At 38.1% G+C, this 24,568-nt stretch overlaps 1 protein-coding gene across 9 annotated transcripts in view; it reads right to left on the reverse strand.

Moving 5' to 3' along the window:
• The window catches only part of LOC140200088 (copper-transporting ATPase 2-like), a 74,372-nt gene that overhangs the window by 15,120 nt on the left and 34,684 nt on the right, over positions 1 to 24,568 (reverse strand). For 7 of the 9 annotated variants that reach the window (XM_072262835.1, XM_072262839.1, XM_072262834.1 and 4 more), the window contains 8 exons: positions 17,863 to 17,990; positions 12,434 to 12,588; positions 11,461 to 11,595; positions 9,100 to 9,294; positions 7,552 to 7,734; positions 2,083 to 2,260; positions 1,746 to 1,892; positions 70 to 212 (listed from right to left, as the gene is read on the reverse strand). In XM_072262835.1, coding sequence (XP_072118936.1) covers positions 70 to 212; positions 1,746 to 1,892; positions 2,083 to 2,260; positions 7,552 to 7,734; positions 9,100 to 9,294; positions 11,461 to 11,595; positions 12,434 to 12,588; positions 17,863 to 17,990 — 1,264 coding nt within the window. The remainder of the gene's footprint in view (positions 1 to 69; positions 213 to 1,745; positions 1,893 to 2,082; positions 2,261 to 7,551; positions 7,735 to 9,099; positions 9,295 to 11,460; positions 11,596 to 12,433; positions 12,589 to 17,862; positions 17,991 to 24,568) is intronic. The other 2 variants (XM_072262843.1, XM_072262838.1) reach the window with 2 other exon arrangements.

The raw sequence follows: 24,568 nt of genomic DNA on the forward strand, positions 1-24,568 counted from the left end.
AAGGAAAAACAGTTTCAAATGCAGTAATGTACATGGAGAGCAAATAGATGTTTTTACCACTGTATCTACCTGGCGAGCAACTGCAGTTGCTACTTTGAGGTTATCACCCGTTAGAAGTACCACATCCACTCCCATATTTTCTAAGATGCTCACAGCCACTGCAGCTTCAGGTTTGATTGTATCTGCAATTACTATTATCCCACATAGCATGCCTTTCCAGAGAAAAACATATTTTATAGATTATCAGAAAATGCAATAAATTTTCAGAAATAAAATGTCAGTTCTATTTGTACCTCCTCAAAGTAATTCAAACTTAGTATATTGTTCAATATTAATCATCATAGTTGCTTAAATATTTACTTGCCATTAAGTTTAAACTAGCCTTTATCTTTTTTTTATTTATCGCATACACTCAGTTGCTACTTCATTAGGTATACCTGCTATTAATGCAAATATCTAATCAGTCATTCAAGTGGCAGCAACTCAACATACAAAAGTATGCAAACATGATCAAGAGATTCAGTTGTTGTACAGACCAGACATCAGAATGGGGAAGAAATGTGAACTAAATTACTTTAACCTTGGACTGATTGTTGGTGCAAGTACGGGGGTTTGAGTATCTTTGAAACTGTGCATCTCCTGGAACTTTCACACATAACAATCTCTAGAATTTACAGAGAATGTTGTGAAAACCAAAAACATACAATGAGCAGCAGTTCTGTGGGTGAAAAGAGGGCTGATAAGAGGACTGAGAGGGAGGTCAGGGAGAACGGCCAGACTGGAAAAAGCTGAAAAGAAAGCAATGTAAATCAACCATCTGTTACAACAGCAGTGTGCAGAAGAGCATTTCTGAATGCACAACAGGTCGAACCTTAAATTGGATGTGCCACAGCAGCAAACGACCATGAACAGTTGCCATTTTATTAGATACCTTCAGCTAATTCACAAAACATTAGCAATCAATAATATAATATCATTTTAAAACTATAACTTTATGAAGATTCATAAAACATCCAGGAAGATTCCAAAAATCCAGTTTTAATTTGTAATTTTCCCTACTTTTTCTCTTGCTTTCACATGGCTATTCCTAGACTCATTTATTTTTCACATTCTTTTGAGATTTTCTTTGCAGAGCTTTGCCAGGTGTATTTGCTCATTAACATTTCTGTACTAAAGTACTGGACTTTTACACTGAGCTGTACGTAAAGGTACTTCCTTGTCCCCATGGTTGCCCCACTTTAGCTGTTGTGTTCTGTTAGAAATAGAATAACTGGCTGACTGGGCTTAAACCTATTACCTTTGTAGGTTCCTAGCCTCATTATCCTATTTAAAAAGTCAGCTTACCTCGAAGAAATGATGAGGTGCCTGTGCCCTATCCCATCTCAGTTACATCATATGTGTGGATTGAAAACATTTTGGGGTTGGATTTGAGGCTATTTAATTCAACCATTGACATCCCATTCTTTTGGGGTGTACAAGTTGACTCAAAGTTTAGTTTGGCATTAGTACCTACAGTTAACAGTTACTGACAATATTAGTTACTTATATATCTGTTGATCTGTTTATAATATGCACAATTTTTCTATTTTTCACAATTCAACCAAAAATGTAAAAATGTTAAACTAAATGAAATCATGCAGGTGCCAATTGTTTTGGATAATGATCTGTATTCTCAATGTGACACAACCTAAGTGGGAAATTATATTTTAGCAGTTCCTTCTCTGGGCTAATTGTATTAGCTTTACCATTAATAGCAACCATCACTGTAGTCTCTCCTTTAACTTCATGGTCAACCATAGCCTTGTCAAAATCATTTTCAACATGTAAACCATTGCGTGTCATCCACTCTCGATTTCCAATCAACACAGAGTAGATCTGAGAAGTCTCTGCACCTGCGAATGAGATAAAGTTCTTTGAATTAACTTACTTGCCGCACTTACACTTGTTCCCCACATTTTTTACAATGCTTTTGATACACTTGGTGCATTTTTTGCCCATTTGTGGATTGTTCTCCAAATACTTACCGTAGTCACAAATCTGCCTTCATTCAAATAAATACAAATTTAGAAGTAAAATATTTACCTTTATTTATTTGTGAGAACACTGCAGCATATGAATTATTACTCTGTTTCTGCTTTCTGTTAGGACTCGGTTCACTTTTCATTAACATGGTTTCAATGTTGGTAACTTTGCAGCTGATGCCACAGCCTGCCACAGACTGAAAATCCATACAGTACCCAAGCACATCTGTGCCAAGTTCCTGAAAAAGTAAGAGAAACTTCATGTCAATGTAATTATTAACACAGGTCGACCATCACTAATCCAGTACCGTTGGGACCTGAGGGGTGCCAGATTAGTGAAAATGCCGAATTACAGAAAGATCACATTAAGCATAATCAGTGTCAGATTATCGAAGGAACTGGATTACAGGTAGTCAGATTAGTGAAGGTCCACCTGTATAATGCCAGACTTCCTTGAAATGCAATACAAATAATATTTTTATTGCATTTTTAAGTTAACAAACATCCCAAAAATCCCAACACCTATATAAAGAACAAAGAGGCACTAATAATTCACAACTAATTCAGAGAAGATGACTGCAAGTGAAATATTTTTTTAAAACCGTATAAGCTAGAAATCTGGAATTAAAATACAAAACGTTGGAAACAGTCGGATTCTTACGGCTTTGATCCAAGGCTCTTTCAGAAGTCAAGAAAGGCATAAAACTTGTTGCTTCATGATCATTTTATTAAGCACCAATAGAACAAAGAGAATTGGAAACATAGAACTGCAAAAGTTTAGTAGCTAAGAACAGTCTAAAAAGAACAAAGAAAGATGGCGAGCCTATGTGTTCAGCTCTTTTTATACTACTGATAGAAACATTCCATTCAAATTTGTAGGTAAGAGTTAACCAATCAGATAATCCCTTTTTCCAGTTCCTCTCCATGCTTTGTTTGGCCCATCTAGTGGCACCCTTGCTATTTCTTTAGCATCTGTTTTCTCGAGGCCAAGTTGCTAGCTCGATGCTCTAGCCAGCATGGATGGAAAGCGTGCAAGGAGCCAGCCGTATTTAAACCCAAGACTCTTGGTTCCAAAGTGCAGTGCCAAAACCACTACACTACTGACATACACATAAAAAAATACAAGCAGCTAATTAATTATTAAACTGCACAGAAAATAACAATTATATAGTCTAATTCAATGAACACTTAGTACATCAGGCAGCATCTGTGAAACAAAGCACTTAATGTTTCAGATCTAGGCCCCATCATCATCAGGGATGTTGGAAAAACTTGTGTTGTTTTCTCCAGGGGACACCGAGGGGAGACAGTAAAACTTTACAAGATTATGAGAAGCATAGAAAGACAGCTGGTATCTTTTTTTGGGGTTTAAATAACTAATACTTGAGGGCATGCGTTCAAAGTGAGACGTGTGAAATAAGTTTTACGCATACAAGTGGATGTGTGGGACAAGTTTTTTTTACAGAGTGCTGGAGGCAAATACAAAACTCTTAAGAGACTCTTAGTTATAAGTTTGCAGATGATACCACTGCAGTGGCTGTATCTCAAAAAATGATGAATCATAGTACAGCAAGGAGCGAGAGCGCTTAGTAACTTTGTGTCATGACAGCAACTTTTCCCTCAATGCCAAACAAAAATTCTGGTCATTGACTTCTAGAAATGGGCAGTGCACATGCTCCCATCTTCATCAACAGTGCTGAGATTGAGAGGGTTAAGAACTTCAACTGCCTGGGAGTGAACATCACCAATAGCCTGTTCACGTAGATGCCACAGTCAAGAAAGCTCACCAATGCTTCTTCTTCCTCACAAGGTTAAAGAAATTTGGCATGTCCCTTACAAATTTCTATCAATGCACTACAGAAAGCATCCTATCTGAATGCATGACAGTTTAATATGACAATGGTTCAACCTGTTACCTCAAGAAACTGCAGAGAGATGTGGACACAACTCAGCACATCACAGAAACCAGCCTCTCCTACATGGTCTATATTTCTTGCCGCCTCAGTAGGACAGCCAACATAATCAAAAGCTCCACCCATGCTGGACATTCTTTGTTCTCTCCTCTCCCATCAGGCAGAAAGCACCAAAGTCTGAAACACATACCAACAGGCTCAAGGACAGCTTCTACCCTGCTGTTACAAGTCTACTGAACAGTCCCCTAATAGGTTAAGAAGGTATCTTGACATCACAATCTACCTCATTATGATCTTGCATCTTATTGTCTATCTCCACTGCACTTTCTCCGCAGTTGTTGCACTTCATTCTGCATTCTGTTATTGTTTTATTTCAATGCATTGTGTAATGATTTGATCTGTATGAACATTCAGGCAACAAACTTTTCATTGTACCTTGGTATATGTGACAATAGTAAACCAATTCCAATAATAAATGTGCAGAGAATGGAGGGATATGGGCATCATGTAGGCAGAAGGGATCAGTTTAGTTAGATGTTTTATTTTAGTTTAATTAGTTTTGCACAACACCATGGGCAGAAAGATATGTTCCTCTATTGTTCTGTGATCTGTCAGAGGTGATCAGAGGAATAAATGAAGAGACAAATTTTCTGATATCACAATAAAGGAAATGAAGAATAAAAATATACTTGAATAGCTCAAATTTTAACATGGTGAAATAAAAAAAGTAAAAATGGATCTTTAGATACCAAATAAGAATGGTATTTGGAGTTTAATACATATGGGCATGTTTAAACACTTAGAAATGTTATTGAATTTGAACAACCTATTATTTCAGCTTCATCTGAAACATTCTATGCAACTCAGTGTAACCCAGTATAAAATTAGAATTGATTAAAAGGCAGAGACAATTTATTAGAATCAGATCTGGAATGTGCTAACATAGTTCTGAAAATTGAAGACAGAACAGATTTTATAAAGCCAAAATCTGGAGCAACGATTGATCTGCTGGATGAACTCATCAGATGGAGCAGGATCTGTGGAGGACAAAGAAACTGTTAATGTTTGGATCGAGACTCTACATCAGGACTGAGAGTGGAAAGGGAAGATAATGAGCACAGGGAAGAGACAGAGAGCAGTGAGACCAAGGCCAGTGGGTGATTGGTGGATGGAGGAGGGACGAAGGATAACAGGTCTGATGCAGTGTCTCACCCAACAGAATCTTCTCAACACACTGAACTCCACTGGCAGATTATTGCTTGAAAATATGAAGTTGCACTACATGAAAAATGAAGATGGAGAGATCAGGAACTGAGATTGGTAGGTGATGGGGTGGAAACTAAAGAAAGCAATTGCTTGTTAAAGACAATTATCCTCACCTCAACAAGAATAAAATATTCCAACATAAACAGAGCTCTCATTAATTAACCTGCACAATATTCAAAATAGCATTGGGCCAATAAATAATCAGCTGCAGTAATTCAGTGACTCAAGCAGCATCTGTGGAGGAAAGGAAATGTTGCTCTGTAACAGGAGTGTTGACATTTTGGGTCAAAACCCAGCAGATTGTCTGTTGCTCCAGATCCTAGTATCTGTAGTCTCTGGTGCATTCATAACATTATTCCAACAGGCTCTCAGTGATTCCTATAGCTAAAATTAAACCCACCATATAATCGCTAAATAAAACATCTGATTTTAGTGAGAAATTTACAGTGGCTTGAAAAGTATTCACTCCCCACAACTACTTTCATATTTTACTGTCTCATTTTCTAAATTTAAAATATATTGAAGTAGGATTTTGAGCTAATTCTACGAAACATTGTGCATCATGTCAAATCAAAAGAAAAATTCCAAAACACTATCAGCTTTTACTAAAAATTAAAAACCAAAATTGTGAGGCTATAAAAATTATTCATCCATTTTGCTAACTTTCCTCAGGTGCAGAAAATTGTATTATCTTACCAACTTACTTACCCAATTTGTTGATGTAGAAAATTGGAGGATCACTTGCTTTTATTGAATTCATAAGAATAAATACCAACCACCCCCCCAAAGGTCAACAATATGGTAGATTTTCAAAAGACCAAACCAAAATGTGACAAAAGAGCATTCAAGACAAGTCATCATTATCATCATCATTATGCATCATGTCATATGAAGGGGGCAATCATGGTCTCATGAACATGATTATTTTTGGCAAATTTTTCTACATAAGTGATTTGCCTTTGACTGGGCAGTGTTTTTACAAGATGGGTGGCCCCATCCGTCATTAATACTCTTCAGAGATTGTCTGTCTAGTGTCAGTGGTCTCATAACCAGACTTGTAATATGCAATAGCTGTTCATATAACCTTCCACCACTCGCTCTCATGGCTTCATGTGACCCTGATTGGTGGACTAAACAAGTGTGACACTTTGCCCAAGGATGACCTGTAGGCTAGCACCTTACACCTCCTTTGATAGAGATGTATCTCCACCTCGCCACCATCCCTGTCAAGTCCGGGAAATTATCATTGAGAAGCACAAATCTGAAGAAAATACAAGACCATCTAAAAGGTACTGAATATACCACAGAGCTCAGTGCAGTCCAGCATAAAAAAGTGGAAAACATATGAAACCGCAGCCATGCTGCTAGGTCAGGCTACCCCTCTAAACTCAGTCGCCAGAGAAGAATGGCTCTTGTATGAGAGAGTACTGTGATGCCAACAGTCACTCTGAGTGAGCTGCAGAAGTCAATAGCTGCAAGTGGAGGTGAAGTTCATGGCTCTGCAACCTCTAAAGCCTTGCACAACAAGGGTATTTATGGAAGAGTGGCAAGGAAGAATCCCTAGTTTAAAAAAAACAAACATACGTATCCTTGCCCATAAAGACTTTGCAAAGAGTCACTCAGAAGATACTGAACAGATGTGGAAGTAGGCCTTGTGGTCAGATGAGACAAAAGTGGAACTCCTTGGCCTCAACACTAAGCTGTATGTGTGTGATGCAAATCTAATATTGCACATCAGCTACGAAACATCAGCCTTGAAAGCTTAAACTGGGGAGCAAGTTCATCTTACAGCAGGATAATGATCCAAAGTACACTGCCAGAGCAACCATGGAGTGGCTTCAAACGAAGAAAATTAACATCTTTGATTTACCCAGTCAGAGTCCTGACATTAACCCGATCAAACACCTCTGGCAAGACCTCAAGACTGCCATCCACATGCACTCTTCAACTAGCCTGGCAAAGGTTGAGCAAATTTGCAAAGAGAAATGAGCAAATCTTGCTCCATCAATTGTACAAAGCTAATAGCCACTTATCCAAAAAGACTACTGGCTGTAATAGCTGTGAGAACTTCAATTAAGTGCTAAGCAATGGAGGATGAATATATTTGAACTGCTGACATTTCAGTCTTTAAATTTTAGTTTTTCATCCTTTACAATTTTTCCTGTTTTTGGGCTCTACTGTGAAAAAAGGAGCATGTGATTCACAGATAAAAATTCTGTTAAATTGCTCAAAATCACTGGTTGTAATACTCATTTACGTGAGCAAAAGATTGGGGGCTGAGTACTTTTACCAGACACTGTAGATTCAGCTAAGAAACTGAGAGAAGCTGTGAAAAAATATCTGAGACTTACTTCTTTACAATATTTGGTAATGGCACTTCCAAGAGGATGTTCACTACCAGATTCTGCGGAGCCAACAACTGCAAGAAGTTTCTTCAGTGGCAGTTCAGCTACATCTCTCAGTACAAGAACCCTAATTACCTTAGGAGTACCATGTGTAATTGTACCAGTCTTGTCAAACATCACCACGTCTATCTAGAGACAAAAGCTCTTTTCAGTACAGTAGAATAATCAAAGTTGTCAAATGCAAGCTATTTTTCTAATAGAAATTAGAGACCTTTAAGGAAAAGTTATAATTATAGGATTCCACATAATGAGATACAAGGAATTGTACATGGGAATAAGGAAATAGCAGAGAAAATGAACAAGTATTTTGTTTCTTGCTTCATGTAAGATGACACAGAAGAGCTCCCAGAAAGAGTGTAGAACAATAGAACTAGAGTGAATGAAGAACTCAAATAAATTAATCTTAATGTGGAGAGTATGTTTCCTATGATGGGAAATCTAAGACCAGAGGACACAGCCTCAGAATAGAGGAACATCCTTTTAGGTGGGAGATGAGAAGGAATTCCTTTAGCTCGAGAGTGGTGAATCTGTGGAATTCATTGCTACAGGCAGCTCTGGAGACCAAGTCATTGGGTATATTTAAGGCAGAGGTTGATAGATTCTTGATTAGTCAGGGTATGAAAGGATATGGGGAGAAGGCAGGACATTGGGGCTGAGGGGGAAAATAGATCAGCCATGAAGGAATGGCGGAGCAGACTCAATGGGCTTAATTTGCTCCTATATCTTATGGTCTTATTAATTAACAAAAAAGTGTACAGTATTGAGAAGTTGATAGCACTGTAAGCCAATCAGTTCCCCAAATTCTCTTGACCTACACCCCAAGGTTTTGAAAGACTGCTTAGAAAATAGCAGATGTACTTGACTTCAAAATTCCATGGATTCTAGGATAATTTCACAGACATAAAGCAAGTAAATATAACTCCATTATTTAAGATAGAAGAGAGAAAGAAGGGAAATATAGACCAGTAAAAATAATTCGAGTGGTACGGAAAATGCTAGAACCTATTTTTAAGTGAGCAGCAGCAAAATATAATAAAAGGATTGAACATAATTTACGTGGATTTTCAAGGGGTAATCCCATTTGATGCACTGGTTAGAGACTTTTGATGACATCTTGCAGAAAAAGATACGAGGAGAAATCAGTGGGATGTGGTGTATTTACACTGTAAACTTTTGGCAGTTATAGTATCTGTTGTGGATTGAGGACTTTTTTTAAACAGTAGAAATACATGGAACAGATTAGGAGATTGTAACAATGTTGAGTGATAAAGTATTAGTGAGACCCAATTGCTCACAATCGATATCAATAATTTGGATGAGAGGATCAAGTGCGAATCATCTACATTACTGATGACACAAAACCAAGGGCAATGTTGGCCCTTTATCTTCTCCTTCCCCACAGCCCTGTAAATAATGAGTTTTATTATCTCTTGACCAAATGCCCATCAGAATGTTCCTCCTGTGTGACCAAGGTAATTATTTACAGCCACTGACCTTGTGTGCCATCTCTAGTGGTTCTCCACCTTTGATGAGAATGCCATTTTGAGCACCGATGCCTGTTCCCACCATGACAGCTGTAGGAACAGCTAGTCCCAGAGCACAGGGACATGCAATGGACAATACAGTAATGGAAGTCTTAAAAGCGAATCTAACTATCAGCTCAGCTTTAGAAATATTTTTGTTGTATCCCTAAAAACAAATCAAGAATGTCATTTAACGTCATAGAATCAAAGAAGGATTATAAGACAGACACTATTCAGCCCATGTATTCGTGCTGTAAAACCAAAACACAATACCCAATCCAAGTCCACCTCCTAGCATCTGATCCACAGCTATACAGGTCACAGTTTTTCAGATGCACACCAAGCACTGCATTAATGTGGTGAAGGTTTCAGCCTCTACCATTATTTTTGGCACTATGCTTTCTATCAAACTCTGGGTGAAATAAGTGCACATTTCCCCTCAAAACCTGAAATTACATTAAATTTATGCCCATTGACTTTTGCCTCATCATCTGAATATTATATGTTCTTGATACCTGCTAGGTACAGGTATCAATTTTTAAGCACCATTTTGATAACAAACTGCCATTTTCATCATGAATGATGCCTAGGTATGTCTAGTCCAGTGGTATATACACTCCCGTCAAATGTCCCTCCTGATTGGTTAGTCCTCAACCAATCAGGTTTCCGTTGTACCATCTCATTTACAATTGAATTCCAGTTCTTACTTAGAACTAGACCTTCATCTTTGTTAAAATTCTTTTTCTCTCGTTCTATTTCAATGGCTTCCTTCACTAGCTGATCCCAAAAGCCACTGGCGCGGCACAGTAGTTTTGTGCCGAAGTTAATTCTGTGGCCATTGCAATGCAATGTTCTTCATATCTGAAAGCAATACAAGTTCTTCTAATTTATTCTGTCTTGTTACCTTATTTTATACACGTCAAAAATAGTTTTACTCAGCCCGTAAGAAAATTATGCCAGCTTTCTAATTTTTCTACATAGGTGAAGTTTTAAGTCTTGACAACATCTGAGTAACGCCTTCCTCAGTGCAATCATATCTTTACTGAATGTACAACTGTATACTATATGCAATCTGCAGCTAACAAAGACTGTCTAAAAAATACTGGCCTACTTTCCTTGCTATTAAATTCTGTGGCTCAATTAACAAAGGAAGGAATCTGGTATGCCTTCGTAAAACACATTACTGTATCTACTTTTTAAAGCTCTGTGGATGTATACTCCAAGTTCCTTTTGTTCCTCTATACTTTTCAATGTCTTTCCCTTTACGCTCTACCCCTTAGTTTTTGTATCATATGCAAACACATCAAATTAATACTTACGCCAATGGTTCAGTTAACATCAATTCAGTGAACACTGCATTATTACAGTGCCACAATAAGGAATGTAAGACCTCAATTTGTAATATTTGTTATTACATTATTCGGCAGCAAACCACTTCAAGTTACTTTATCTCATCTAAAGGTAGAGTAGAGGCATGTCCAAATGTCAACTGATGCAACATCCTTTTCAAGTCTTAGCCTTGCTAAGTAATGTTGATATTGTGTGAAGCATTTGTATAACAGCTTTTTATTATAATTCTGTGACTTAGACACTTAAAAACACCTTTAAGTTTTACCAAGATAAGTTGCATAAGCAGTAACACTGTTAAAATATGAAAAGATTCTCAGCTGTTTGGACTGGAAACCAAAACCAATAGATTATGCCTCTGAGAGAGAAAGCTAGTAACTTGGTCAACAATTTAAAGAATGAACAGAGTAAGAATTAGATGTGATGCAATTTGGTATGACAAAGTGGTGGGTGAATCTGGTTCTGATACTGAAACTGTTAGAAAACTTACCACCTGTTTGAAAAAACATTATTGAAACAGGTAATAACTAGCAAAAATATTTAGTTGACACCATCTTATACTAATTAACTTCCTTCCTGGGATTGGCATAGGAGATTTCAAGTACAAGCTCTCAGTGATGTACCACTCAGAGACATTAAAGGCTTTGAAGGATCATGCAAATTTTTTAACATCTGTGTTTTATTTGGCAATCAAGTAAGTCTAGACGACTAGGATAATTTCTCCAAGATCTAATTCTCTACTTGCTTGTAAGGAATATTGTGATAAAAAAAATCAATCAAGAAGCTGCTTCTCTTATGATGGCTAGAGTATTATTTTGTTGACTTTGATATACACGCAGTTCAATGGTTCAATAGTTCCATTTAATATTAGAGAATGTATACAATATACAAGCTGAAGTTCTTACTCTTCACAGACATCCATGAAACAGAAGAAAAACCCCAAAACAAATGACAGAAAAAAAGTTAAAACCCCATTTTTACTTACTGCCAAGTTCTTTTTCATGATGTCAAAATTAACAAAACCAATGATAATCCAGACAGCGAGTGTAATCAAAGACATGAGAACAATAAAGGGAACAAAATATCCACTTAGTTTATCTGCAAGCTGTTGAATGGGAGCCTAAAAAGTCAAGATATATTGTATTTAAAATTTATAAACTAAGTTGAACTTTAAAAATTGTACTCGTGTATGGAAAAAAAATCTATGGAAACCAGTTTAATTTATTTGTTTTATCTTTAACATACCTCCTTCATTCATTGTCAAATTATTAATGCCATTCTGGACGAGAATAGTTTTTAAATACTTTATGCATTGATTTCATTACTTCTCAGATAATCGTCAATGTTACCTAAAGTCCCCTGATTCTGTGCAATAGCTTTTAATCAAACCACTTATGAAAAAGATATTGTTCAGATATTTTTTGATTTAAGAAAGTTTTTGTTGACAGTATATAGCACATGGTAGTAAACATCAAGTCTAATAGTAAAACTACGTCAACATAATCTATAAACCTTATTAGCATATCACCACCAATCTGCAGATTCTTGTCAAAGCCCAGAAGTAAACTTAGAGATACCTATGGGGATTTGGATTGAAGATACCTCTGTACTTCCACACAGCTAAGAATCCTGCCATTAATCTTGCCCTTTGCCTTCAAGTTCAATCTTCCAAAGTGTATCACTTTATACGTTTCTGGTTTGAACTCCATCTGACTCTTCTCAGCCCAGCTCTGTATCCTGCCTATGTTCTATTATAACCTTCACACATATTTCTACACTATCCGTCTGCAAACCTATTAACCCAACATTCAATTTTCTGATCCAAGTTATTTACAAAATTCACAAAGAGTACTTGCAAATATTATACAGTTAGAAGTCAGGATTGAACCTGACAGTGTTGCTCCTGACAGTGTTTCGTACAAGACTTCAACTTCATAGCACAAAGGTGTCAGATTTACCTTTGATGTCTGTGCTTCTTCTACTAGTTTAATGATCTGTGACAAGGTTGTGTCTGAACCCACATGGGTAGCTTGAATCAGCAGAGCCCCCTGTATATTAATAGAACCAGCAATCACTATACTTCCTACTCCTTTTACAACTGGCATAGGCTCTCCTGAAAAACAAAACCATGAAGTAATCATGGAGAGCATAAATTTGTAGTTTGACTTCTATACTTAGTATACTTCAGCAAAATACGAAGTCAAAACAATAATATAAACTATGCTGAACATAGGTTAGCTATGTAATAATCTGCTTTGAGAGAGAACCAATACATTTTATAAAGATTCAGACACTTGGGACTCACACCTTCAAGCTGATCTTATAGAAGAAAGTAAAATTGTTAATAATAAAATATGTTTATCTGGAGTACCACCTAAATTAAATTATACAGATAACACAAGGTGGAACAGATGGGTCAAATGGGTAATACAAATGTTGGTGATCAGGAGTTTCTTCTTCATACAAAAGTCAATAGTCACCATACACTTACCTTATGATCTCAGCAAAGCCTTTTCTCTCCAATCTCAAAATCCCTTGCCTATCTTGCACAACAGTTATTGGATTGTATATTTAATAATTTTTGAAAACAATTCAGTAGTTTGCATATTTTAATGGTTTCGGAACTTTTTTTTAATGTTTCTGATGTTAGAAACTTAATTTGATGCAGCTTTGACAGTAGCTAAGTCAGGGGTATGATGTGGTGGCTGTCATTTATTTTATTTTATTTAGAGATATAGTGCGGAATAGGCCCTTCTATCCCTTCGAGCTACATCGCCCAGCAACTCACCTATTTAACCCTAGCCTAATCACAGGATAATTTACAAAGACCAATTAACCTACTAATTTGGACTGTGGGAGGAAACTGGAGCACCCGGAGAAAACCCACACATTCCATGGGGGGAACGTACAGACTCCTTACAGATGACATCAGAATTGAACTCCAAAATCCGACATTCTGAGCAGTAATTGCGTCATGCTAACCGCTACGCTACCGTAATTTCTTTCAACTTTGGGACTGAGAATGGAGCCAGCCTTATACACTAAATTACCTAGTGTGAACCTTCTGGGTATAAGAGTAGAGAGTACATTTGACAATAGAGGATAAAGGCAATGGTTACCGAAATTCCTGAAATTTTGAAGTGTTTATTCAAGTCTACAAAATAAATACATTCTACTTAGGGACCAATTCATTGAATAATTCTGTAGATTGATATGTATCCAAATAACTATGAGCTCTGTGTATGCTTAAAACAATTGAGTAGGATGAGCAGATAATGTACTCTGCTGTGAACATCAATTCCCACAGGTAGAATAATTGAAGAATCTAGAGTGTTAAATATGGTAAAATGCGAGGTACTATTCCAAAGCCATCACTGAGATTTACAAATTTTAAAATGGTATGTACAATATTCCCATTATGTAGACTAGATATCATCTACTTTGGAAAACTTAGCGTAATCTTTTGCGTTCAGAAAATCAAATTACTAAAAAAAAACTGAACAAGCAATTGGCCCAGGATGGCACAATGGTGTAACGAAGTGCATGTACAAATCTCATTACTTGGAGGTCGAAGTTACAGTACTATGCAAAAGTCTTAGTCAGCCTAGATTTTTATATAAATTTTGTTTTAGATTTTTTTTGTCTTCTGCATTAGGGTGTCAGTATAAAAGAGCAAATTTTAGATTTCCAAGCATTCATTCTCCAAAAAATTAAATGTTAGAGAAATTCTTGTATTTTGTTAAAGAAAGCATATTAAATAATAAATATTTTAAATAAAAACTTGATTATGTTGTAGGTATATAGCCCAGTGCATGATTGAACAAAGGTTACTAACAGGATGCTAATGAAGAATGACATAATGAGTTGAATGAACTAAACTGATTAATTGAAACAGAAACGGGTGCAGAAGCAATCAAACTGGGTGATGGACAACCAAACTAAAAGATGGAGGTGTAGCAGATATGATAGTTTAACCTTCAAATGATCAATTCTCACATCATGGCAACAGTAAGCATGGCAACAAGGCACAAGATGGTCAACCTGCATCTGTAAGGTCTCTCCCTAGCAGAAATTTTGCAGCAGACAGGAGTTTCAAGATGTGCTGTCCAAGCTCTTTTGAAGAAGCACAAAGAAATGAGCAAGGTTGAAAACCAGAAATGCAGTGGTTGGCCATGGAAATTGAATGCAACTGATGAGACATTCTTTCCAATTTGATAGAAGTCCAGCACTGCTATCAGATTCGAACTCACAGAAGCCACTGGAATAACCGTAATAGAATCAATGTAAGGCCACCCCAACTTGAACATTCAAACCAGCGTACAAACTTGAGAGCATTAGAGCTGTGCTTAGTCACACACTGATAAGTGTAAAGCTAGTAGAGCAGGGGGCTAAGCATACAGCCTTGTGGTGCACCTGTGCTGATAGAGATTGTGGAGGAGATATTGTTGCCAACCTGAATTAACTACGATAAGTGAGGAAATCGAGGATCCAATTCCACAAGGTCTTGAATTTTCATTAGTTTTGAAGCGATGATGGTATTGAATGCCAAGCTGCTGTTAATAAAGAGCATCCTAATGCATGCATCTTGAAACAGTTGCTGCCAAAAAGCCATTCCTCCAAAGTGGAAACAAAGCTTTCACACCTTCACACAAAAACACAAGGACTGGTGTGCTGAACAATGGCAGCAAGGACTCTGGACTGACAAATGAAAATTAGAAATTTTTGACTCAAACAGGAGGCAGTTTATCTGTAGAAGTGCTGGAGAGCACTGTATGAATGGATGCCTGCAGCCAACAGTGAGGCACAGTGGAGGTTCCCTGTAGGTTTGAGGCTGCATTTCTGCAAATGGAGTTGGTGATCTGGTTAGAAATAGTAGAATCTTCAATGCTGAGAAGTACTAGCGGATTCTTATTCATCAGACAATACTACCATGGGGGCGTTTGATCAGTACCAACTTCATTCTGCAACAGGATAATGACCAAAAGCACATGGCCACGGGTATAAAGAACTATCTTTATGAAAGTGAAAAGAACAAAAAGTTCTGCAACAGATGGTATGGGCTCCACAGAGCCCTGATCTCAACATCATCAAGGCTGTCTAAGATTACCTGGAGAGACAGAAGCAAATGAGACAGCCAAAGTCTGGAGAAAAACTAAGGCAAGTTCTCCAAGATGCTTGGAACACCTACCAGCCAATTTTCTTATAAAACTGCATGAGTGTACCTAAGAGAATTGATGCAGTTTTAATTGATACTGTAGAAAATAAAATGTTTTGTACTCTCATTTTAAAATGTTATACAGTATTGTGCAGAAGTCTTAGGCACATGAAAAACATTCTGTAAAATATAATGACATTTAAAAATTCTAAATATCATAAAATATCATAAGGAGCAGTAAACAGTAAAAAAACTAAATCTGTTTACTGCTCTTTATGGTACAATACTGCATAACATTTTAAAATGAGAGTACAAAACATTTTATTTTCTACAGTGAAGATGATTCTTTTGACTGGTGGTTAGAGTTGTGAGAGATCAATCATCTGAGCCTCAGGATATCGTCGTAGGGATATCTCAAGTCAATGTACTAGCTTCAACAACCTTCAGCTACTTCTTCCCATAATTAAGTCATAAGTAGGTATGTACCTGATAATTGCGCAATGTTCAACTCCACTTACAACTCCTCAGTAAATGAACGATTCCATAGCTGCATGCAGCAAGGTTTAGACCTTAGGTTTTAGGTGACAGTAAGTATGATCTAGAGAAAGAATAACCAGCTGAAACACAGATACTCAGTGTATTATTTGAGTTCTAAACTATAAACATTCTGTAACAGACTCTATTGAAGAGAACCTTCACTTCTTCGGTTACAATAGCAGGTCACAAACTGATACCCTGGAGCCTGTTCATCATTTATAAAGCCTGAGCATGGTGCATGATCCACTTGTAGATCCAACAACTCTCACCATCCAGAACAAAATGGTCTGGTTGATTGATGTAGTAGTAGTTAATAGTGTTGTTCCTGCACCACTCAGTTAGCGACTCCCACATGTGAGGAATTCACATACTGTACAAGGAAGTTAATAAAGTTGAGTTGAATATCCTGTGTAGCCCCCGGTAAGCCTCGGGCACACTCAACTCGCTTTTGTCTAGGGGGAGCAGCCTTCGGCCCCGCCAAAATGTGTAATCAAGTTTGTGTGGATGCTGTGTGATATACCCCACCCCACCAAATAACAGACAATACACCATATGCAATTAAATGATTACACTTTATAGATCTTACTGGAACTACGTAATTAATAGAGATAAAATATAAAAGGAAAATAAAAGGCGCCAAACTTATCAAAGTTCAACCACTTCATGCACAAACAGTTGGAGCTCAAGTAACGGAGTCTTCTGTCCACCATTTGATCCCCTCCGACCCCCTCGACCCGCCACCTGGGACCAACCACAGTGGTTGACCAGACACTCCACATGAGTCTGTCTTCGTCTCCTCTCCTAAGACCCTGGGCCTCGGACTCCCGCTCAGGGTCGGTCCTGCCGCCCAGCTTACAGCATCGTGTCTCCTCAATCTGTCCCTATCTGCCTTCTGCGCCAAAATCCCGCGAAACAATAGCTTACAGACACACAAGAAAGAATAACATCTATCCCAATTGGTTCGTTCCTTCTCTTATCAATAACATAACCCAAACAAGGGGGGGGGGAGAGAGAAGGGAGGGAAGGGGGAGGGAGAGGGGCAGAGGGGGAGAGAGGGAGAGAGAACACCCTACAGCGCAGTTATTACAGAAAAGCCATTTTAATTATAACAAAGAAGCCATTTTGTTAGCCTTCGCAGTAACATAAAAGAAGAAAGCCCTTACACTTGCAAGGCTGGTGTCTTGGTGTGCTATGTACTCTCAATACCAAACTCAGCAATTGGTACCACTGACCCCAACTACTGGCATGTTGGCAGCAATATGAAACACCTGCAAAATGTACTAGCTCTATTTGCTGGACTGCTCCATCAGTACCGTGATCTCTACCACCAGCATATGCATAGGAACTCTACTAACTCCAAATAGCACACCACTCTGACTTGGAAATATATCAACATTCCTTCTTTATTGCTTGCCCCAGATCATGAAAGTCTCTTCCCAACAATTCTATAGGAGTTTCTTCATCAGAGAGTCTACAATAAATAATAAGGCAGCTCAGTACTAATTCCTCAAAAAACTGCTAGGACTGGGCAACAAATGGTGGCCTTGCCTGCAAAACCTAGATTCTGAAAATTTAAATCCCCACTAAATTGCTTTTAATTGTTTAGGTATTTGTTTTATGACAGTCAATATTATGACATCTTTAAATGACACAGAAAGAAACACTGTAAGCCCAGTGAATAAAAAAAAAACATACCAGTAATGAGAGATTCGTCTGCCATAGAGGAACCTTCCAATACTTTTCCATCAACAGGAAATTTGCCACCAGGAACAATCTTTATAATATCACCTCTTTGGACTAAATCCACAGCTACTTGCTCCTCACTAAAAGAATCAAAATCAAGGAGAATATTTATGCTTGGAGATAGCAGTTTGCAGAATGTTCTGAAAATTGTAATTTCTGATATAAACTATGTAATTTTCACTACCATTATCAAATACAAAAGACTTGCGGGATAAAACAAATGATTAATATAACACAAGTAAATCCGACTATAGAAATGTTTCCTGGACTTCAAAAACAGAGGTGTATACGACTATAAGACATAGGAGCAGAATTAGGTCATTTGGCCCATCGAGTCTACTCCGCCATTTAATCATGGCTGATTCTTTTTTTCCCCTCCTCAGTTCCACACCCCAGCCTTCAACCTGTAACCTTTCACATCATGGCCAATCAAGAACCTATCAATCTCCTCCTTAAATACACTCAATGACCTGCCCTCTACAGCTGTCTGTGGTTACAAATTCCACAAATTCATCACCCTCTGGCTAAAGAAATTTCTCCACATCTTTGTTTGAAATGGACAGCCCTTATCCTGAGGCTGTGTCCTCTTGTCCTAGACTACCCAACCATGGGAAACATCCTTTTCATATATATTCTGTCTAGGCCTTTCAACATTCAAAAGGTTTTAATGAAATCCCCCAACATTGCATTTTCCAATATTGTATTTCATTTGCCGTTTTGCCCATTCTCCTCATCTGTCCCTGTCCTTCTGCAGCCTTGCTGTTTCCTCAACATTACTTGCCCCTCCACCAATCTTCATATTATCTGCAAACCTGGCAACAAAGCCATCTATTTCATCATCTAAATCATTGATATATGGCATAAGAAGAAGCGATCCCAGCACCGACGCCTGTGGAACACAACTACTCACTGGCAGCCAATTAGAAAAGGATCCTCTTATTCCCACTGGCTGCCTGCTACCAATCAGCCAATGCTCCAACCATGGCAATAACTTTCCTGTGATATCATGGGCTCTTAACTTGGTAAGCAGCTTCACGTGTGGTATCTTGTCAAAGGCCTTCTGAAAATCCAAATTTACAACATCCACTGCATCCCTTTTATCTATCCTACATGTAATCTTGTCAAAGAATTCTAACAGGTTCGCCAGGCAAGATTTTCCCTTAAGGATACCATGCTGACTTTGTCCTACCTTGTCCTGTGACAACAAATACTTCATAACCTCAACCTTAACAATTGACTCCAACATCTTCCCAACCACTGAGGTCAGGCTAACCAGTCTATAATTTCCTTTCTGCTGCTTTCCTCCTTCTTAAAGAGTGGAGTGATGTCAATTCTGCACTTTCCTCATTTTCCCCAGAAAGCACACCATTGCTGCTGTACTGTCATCCCTGCCAGCATCTCCTTCCAATTTACTTTGGCCAATTCCTCTCTCATACCACTGTAACTTCCTTTACTCCACTGAAATACTGCTAGGTCAGACTATATTTTCTCCCTATCAAATTTCGAATTGAACTCAATCATATTGTGATCACTGCCTCCTAAGGGGTTCTTGAACTTAAGCTCCCTAATTGCTTCCGGTTCATTACATAACACTCAATTCAGTATAGCTGATCCCCTAGTAGGCTCAATGACAAACTGCTCTAAAATGCCACCTTGTAGGCATTAACCATATTCACTCTCTTGAGATCAATTACCAAGCTGATTTTCCCAACCTATCTGCACGTTAAATTCTCCCATGACTATCATAACATTGCCCTTTTGACATGCCTTTTCTATTTGTCCATTGTATTCTGTAGTCCACAACCCAGCTACTGTTTGGAGGCCTATATATAACTGCTGTCAGGGTCTTTTTACCCTTGCAGTTTCTTAACTCAACCTACATGGATTCAACATCTTCTCATCCTATATCACATCTTTCTAATGATTTGATGCCATTCTTTATCAGAAGAACCATGCCATGCCTTCTGCCTACCTTCCTATTCCTCTGATACAATGTGTAACTGTGGACATTCAGCTCCCAACTACACCATCCTTCAGCCATGGTTCAGTGATGGACAAAACATCATACCCGACAGTCTGCAATAGTGCGACAAGATCACCCACCTTATTTTTTATACTCCGTGCATTGAGATATAACACTTTGAGTACTGTATTTGCTACCCATTTTGATTCTGCATCCTTAATGACTCATACTCACCCTACTGGCTGCAATTTTGTCTTATCATCTGCCTGCCCTTCCCAACTGTCTGACTGTATGCTACCTTTGCTTTGTTTTATAAATCATCTGTCCTATCCTGAGTCTCTGCATTCTGGTTCCCAACTCCCTACCAAATAAGTTTAAAAACATAAATTAGTTTTATGTGATTGACTGATTCTACATCAGATGAAGAAACACTTTAGGCTTTTGGGGGATATTCAAGCGCTGGCTAAGTAAAGGAGGTGTATGACAGATATAGGAAGCAAGGAGCAAATGGGTGCTTGAGGAGTACAAGAAATGCAAAAAACCCACTTAACAGGGAAATCATGAAGGCTCAAAGAAGGCATAAGTTTGCACTGGCAGTCAAGATGAAGTTTCTATAGGTGTACTAAGAGCAAAAGGATAGCAAAGTACAACATGCTCCAGTTGAAGATCAATGTGGCCAGCTATGCATGGAGCCAAAAGAGATGGTGGGGGGAGGGGGAGGAATCTTAAATGGATTTTTCGTATCTGTATTTACTGAGGAAATGGTCCAGAGGCTGTAGAACTGAGCCAAAACAGCAGTGAGGTCATGGACTGTATACAGATTACTAAGGAGGAGGTGCTTGCTGTCTTCAGGCAAATTAGGGTGAGTAAATCCCCAGGGCCTAACAAGGTGTTCCCTCAGAACCTGTTGGAGGCTAGTGCAGGGACCCAAGCAGAGATACTTAAAATATTCTTAGACACAGGTGAGGAGCAGGTGGACTAGAGGATAGCTAATGTTGTTCCATTGTTCAAGAAAGGCTCTAAGAATATGCAAGAAACTTACAGGCTGGTGATCCTGACATCAGTAATGGGTAAAGTATTGGAAGGTATTCTAAGGAACTGGATATATAAGTATTTGGATAGCCAAGGACTGCTTCGGGATAGTCAACATAACTTTGTGTGTGGTAGGTCATGTCTAGGTCTGAAAGTAGATAAATCATCTGGATCCTATGGTCTACACCCCAAGGTTCTGAAAGAGAGGCTGGAGAAATTGTGGAGATATTACTATTGATCTTTCAAGGATCTCTAGATTCTGGCATGGTTCCTGAGGAAAAGAAATTTGAACATGTCACTCCACTCAAAAAGAGAGACAGGCAGAAGAAAGGGAATTATAGGCCAGTTAGTGTAACCTCAGTGGTTGGCAAGATGTTGGAGTTGATTGTTAAGGATATGGTTTTGGGGTACTTGGATGCACATGATAAAATAGGCCGAAGTCAACATGGTATCCTTCAGGGAAAATTTTGTGTGATAAATCTGTTGGAATTCTTTGAAGAAGTAACAACATGATAGACAAAGGAGAATCAGTAGGTGTTGTGTACTTGGATTTTCAGAAGGCTTTGACAAGGTGCCACACATGAAACTCCTTAACAAATTACGAGCCCATATGTTACAGGAAAGGTTCTAGCATGGATAAAACAATGGCTGAGTGGCAGGAGGCAAAAATTGGAAATAAAGGGAGCCTTTTCTGGTTGGCTGCTAATGACAAGTGGTGTTCCACAGGGGTCTATGTTGGGGTCGATTCTTTTTATGTTCTATGTCAATGATTTGGATGATGGAATTGGTGGCTTTGATGCAAAGTTTGGAGACGATATGAAGATAGCAGGAGGGGCAGGTAGTGTTGAGAAGTAGAGAGGCTGTAGAAGGACTCAGACCAATTAGGAGAACAGGCAAAGAAATGGCAGAAGGAATACAGTGTCAGAAAGTGCACAGTCATGCACTTTTGTAGAAGAAATAATAACGTGAACTATTTTCTAACTGGAGAGAAAATTCAAAAATCCAGAGTAAAGGGATTTTGGAGTTCTCGTGCAGGATTCCCTAAAGGTTGAGTTGGTGGTGAGGAAGGCAAATGCAATGTTAGCATTCATTTTGAGAGGACTGGGGCTTTATAAGGCACTGCTAAGGTCTCACTTCCAGTATTGTGAGCAGTTTTAGGTCCCTTATCTAAGAAACATGTTCTGACAGTAGATGAGGTTTCAAAGGAGGTTCACGAGAATGATTCTGGGTATGAAAGAGTTGACATATGATCACTGATTGATGGCTCTGAGCCTGTACCCACTGGAATTCAGAATGATGAAAGACCTCGATACAGTGGATGTTTCCTATAGTGGGAGAGTCTAGAACATGAGGACACAACCTCAGACCAAAGGAACATCCATTTAGAATGGAGGATGAGGAGGAATTTCTTTAGCCAGAGAGTGGAGAATCTGTGGAATTCATTGCAACAGACAGCTGTGGAGCCCAAATCATTGGGTATATTTAAGGCAGAGGTTGATAGGTTCTTAATTAATAAGGGCATGAAGGGTTATGGGGAAAAGACAGGAGATTGGGGGCTGAGTCAGAAATAGATCAGCCCTGATGAAATGGCAGAGCAGACTCGATGGACCAAATGGCCTAATGCTGCTCCTATATCTATGGTCTTATGATCTAACCAATCTTATAGAATTTTTCAAGGATGCTACTGGAAAAGTTGATGAAGGAAATGCAGCGGACATTGTCTACCTGGACTTAAGTAAGGCTTATGCAAAGTCCTGCTTGGGAAGACGATCAAGAGGTTCTACTTTGAGAGGACAAATCAGGGTATGACTTACACAGTGAATGGTAGGACAGAGAAGAATTTGGTAGAATAAAGGCATCACAGGTAGATAAAGAGAGCCTTTGACACATGACCTTCATAAAGCAGAGTATTGAGCACAGGAGTTGGAATGTTATGTTGAAGTTGTATAAGATGTTGATGAGGCCAAATTTGGAGTATTTCAGTATTAATCTACAGAAAAGATAATACTAAGATTGAAATGGTACACAGCAGATGTTGCCAGGACTTGAAGACCTGAGTTATTGGGCAAGGTTGAATAGGTTAAGACTTCTTTCCTTTGGCATAGGAGAATAGGGGATATTTGACAGAGGAATACAAAGTGGGGAGAAAGGTGGGGTGCGACACCAACTAGAGGTCATATGTATAGAGGCTTTGTTTGAAAAGTCATCATTAAGCAAAGCAGTTTATTTACTGTTTTCAGTTTATTGAATGTTTTGCATTTTATATGCCCCCAGGCAATAGGGATAGCGATTTTCACATTTCAAAAAAAAAATCATCCAAAGTTACTAGTGGAAATTGCAACCAAGAATTATAATCCCATTGAATATCTAGTTCAAAGTTCAAATTGAAGAATATATCTGTTTTTCCTATATACCCTGTTGGATTCAACTGTTTCATTGTCATTTTCCTTGCAGTTTAACAATTAATTATCCAGTTGTATTTTAGGTCATCTTTATATGCATAAAAATTCAATATGCCTCTAGTGTAAAGTATAACCACTGGAAAGCCCAGAAAGCTCTGCATTAAAGTGTCTTTCTCATTGGTTAACTTTTTACTGCAGTATTGACTAAATACATCCTAATTAGATTATTATCTATAGATTAGAGTGGAATCTCTCTTATCTCCATGGATATAGATGTAGCTGTTTTATGCTAGGCATAATCTTCAGATCCTCTCTTTTTCAAGTAGTAAGCCTCCCTGTCTCTGTTCTATTCCTGTCCTCTTTGTTCTATCAACTTTTAGTAAAATGATTATGAAACAACAGGTTTTACACCTCATTATTGATTTCTAAAGAAGTTTGGATTAGAACTCCAGAATCCAACAATTTTGGCATAGTTAGCAGGATATTCTGGAGTTTTAAAATTGTTACATTTAAGGACAAAGAAATGGGAATTTTTAGCGCTCAATAAATGGGGTGAGAACTTCTTTTCTGAAAGAAAAGTTTTGGCTTCGAATATCAGATGGAAATCAGGATTGGAAATTGCTGTGTTGCTATTGAAAAAGGAGAAACAGCTGTAGTAATATTGGTTGCAATCTATTTTGTCCTAATCTATTCAATTACAATCTATTTTGGTTGCACAGCCATCTATTTTGATACCTGCTGAAAATAGCGGTTGTATAAATCTATTTGGTCGCAATCTGTTTGTTTGTTGAACTAACATGTTTGCTATCTATTTGGGTGATGGAGCAATCTATTTGCTAAATGGTTACAATGTATTAATTTTCTGAGATCTCAAAGTGATCAAGATCGAATAAAAACAATGGCCAAAGTCGTGAAACTTACTAAGAACTTTTACTCAAGTAAGATATCTCAGTTTGATAAAATGAATGAAACATTCCAGACAAAAAATACCAGCAATGTGAAATTTATTAAGAACAAGAAGGTATATATTAAGTTCCAGAAAATGGTGCTACTGATTTTGTTAATCAGTGTATTGACAGGCTAGTGGCAGATCCATCAACTATTGCTCAATCACTCAACAATCTGCTGAAGGACAGTAAGTGCTCAAAAGACCCTGTGATTCTTAATGAAGAGCAACTGAAAGTGTTTAAAACTTTAAAGGTGATGCTGCATTAAGAACCCCTGATACAGGCAGACAATTCACCCTGCAAGTCAATGAGAA

Source organism: Mobula birostris, chromosome 7 (genome assembly GCF_030028105.1).
Source record: "Mobula birostris isolate sMobBir1 chromosome 7, sMobBir1.hap1, whole genome shotgun sequence".
NCBI classification, from domain to species: Eukaryota; Metazoa; Chordata; class Chondrichthyes; order Myliobatiformes; family Myliobatidae; genus Mobula; species Mobula birostris.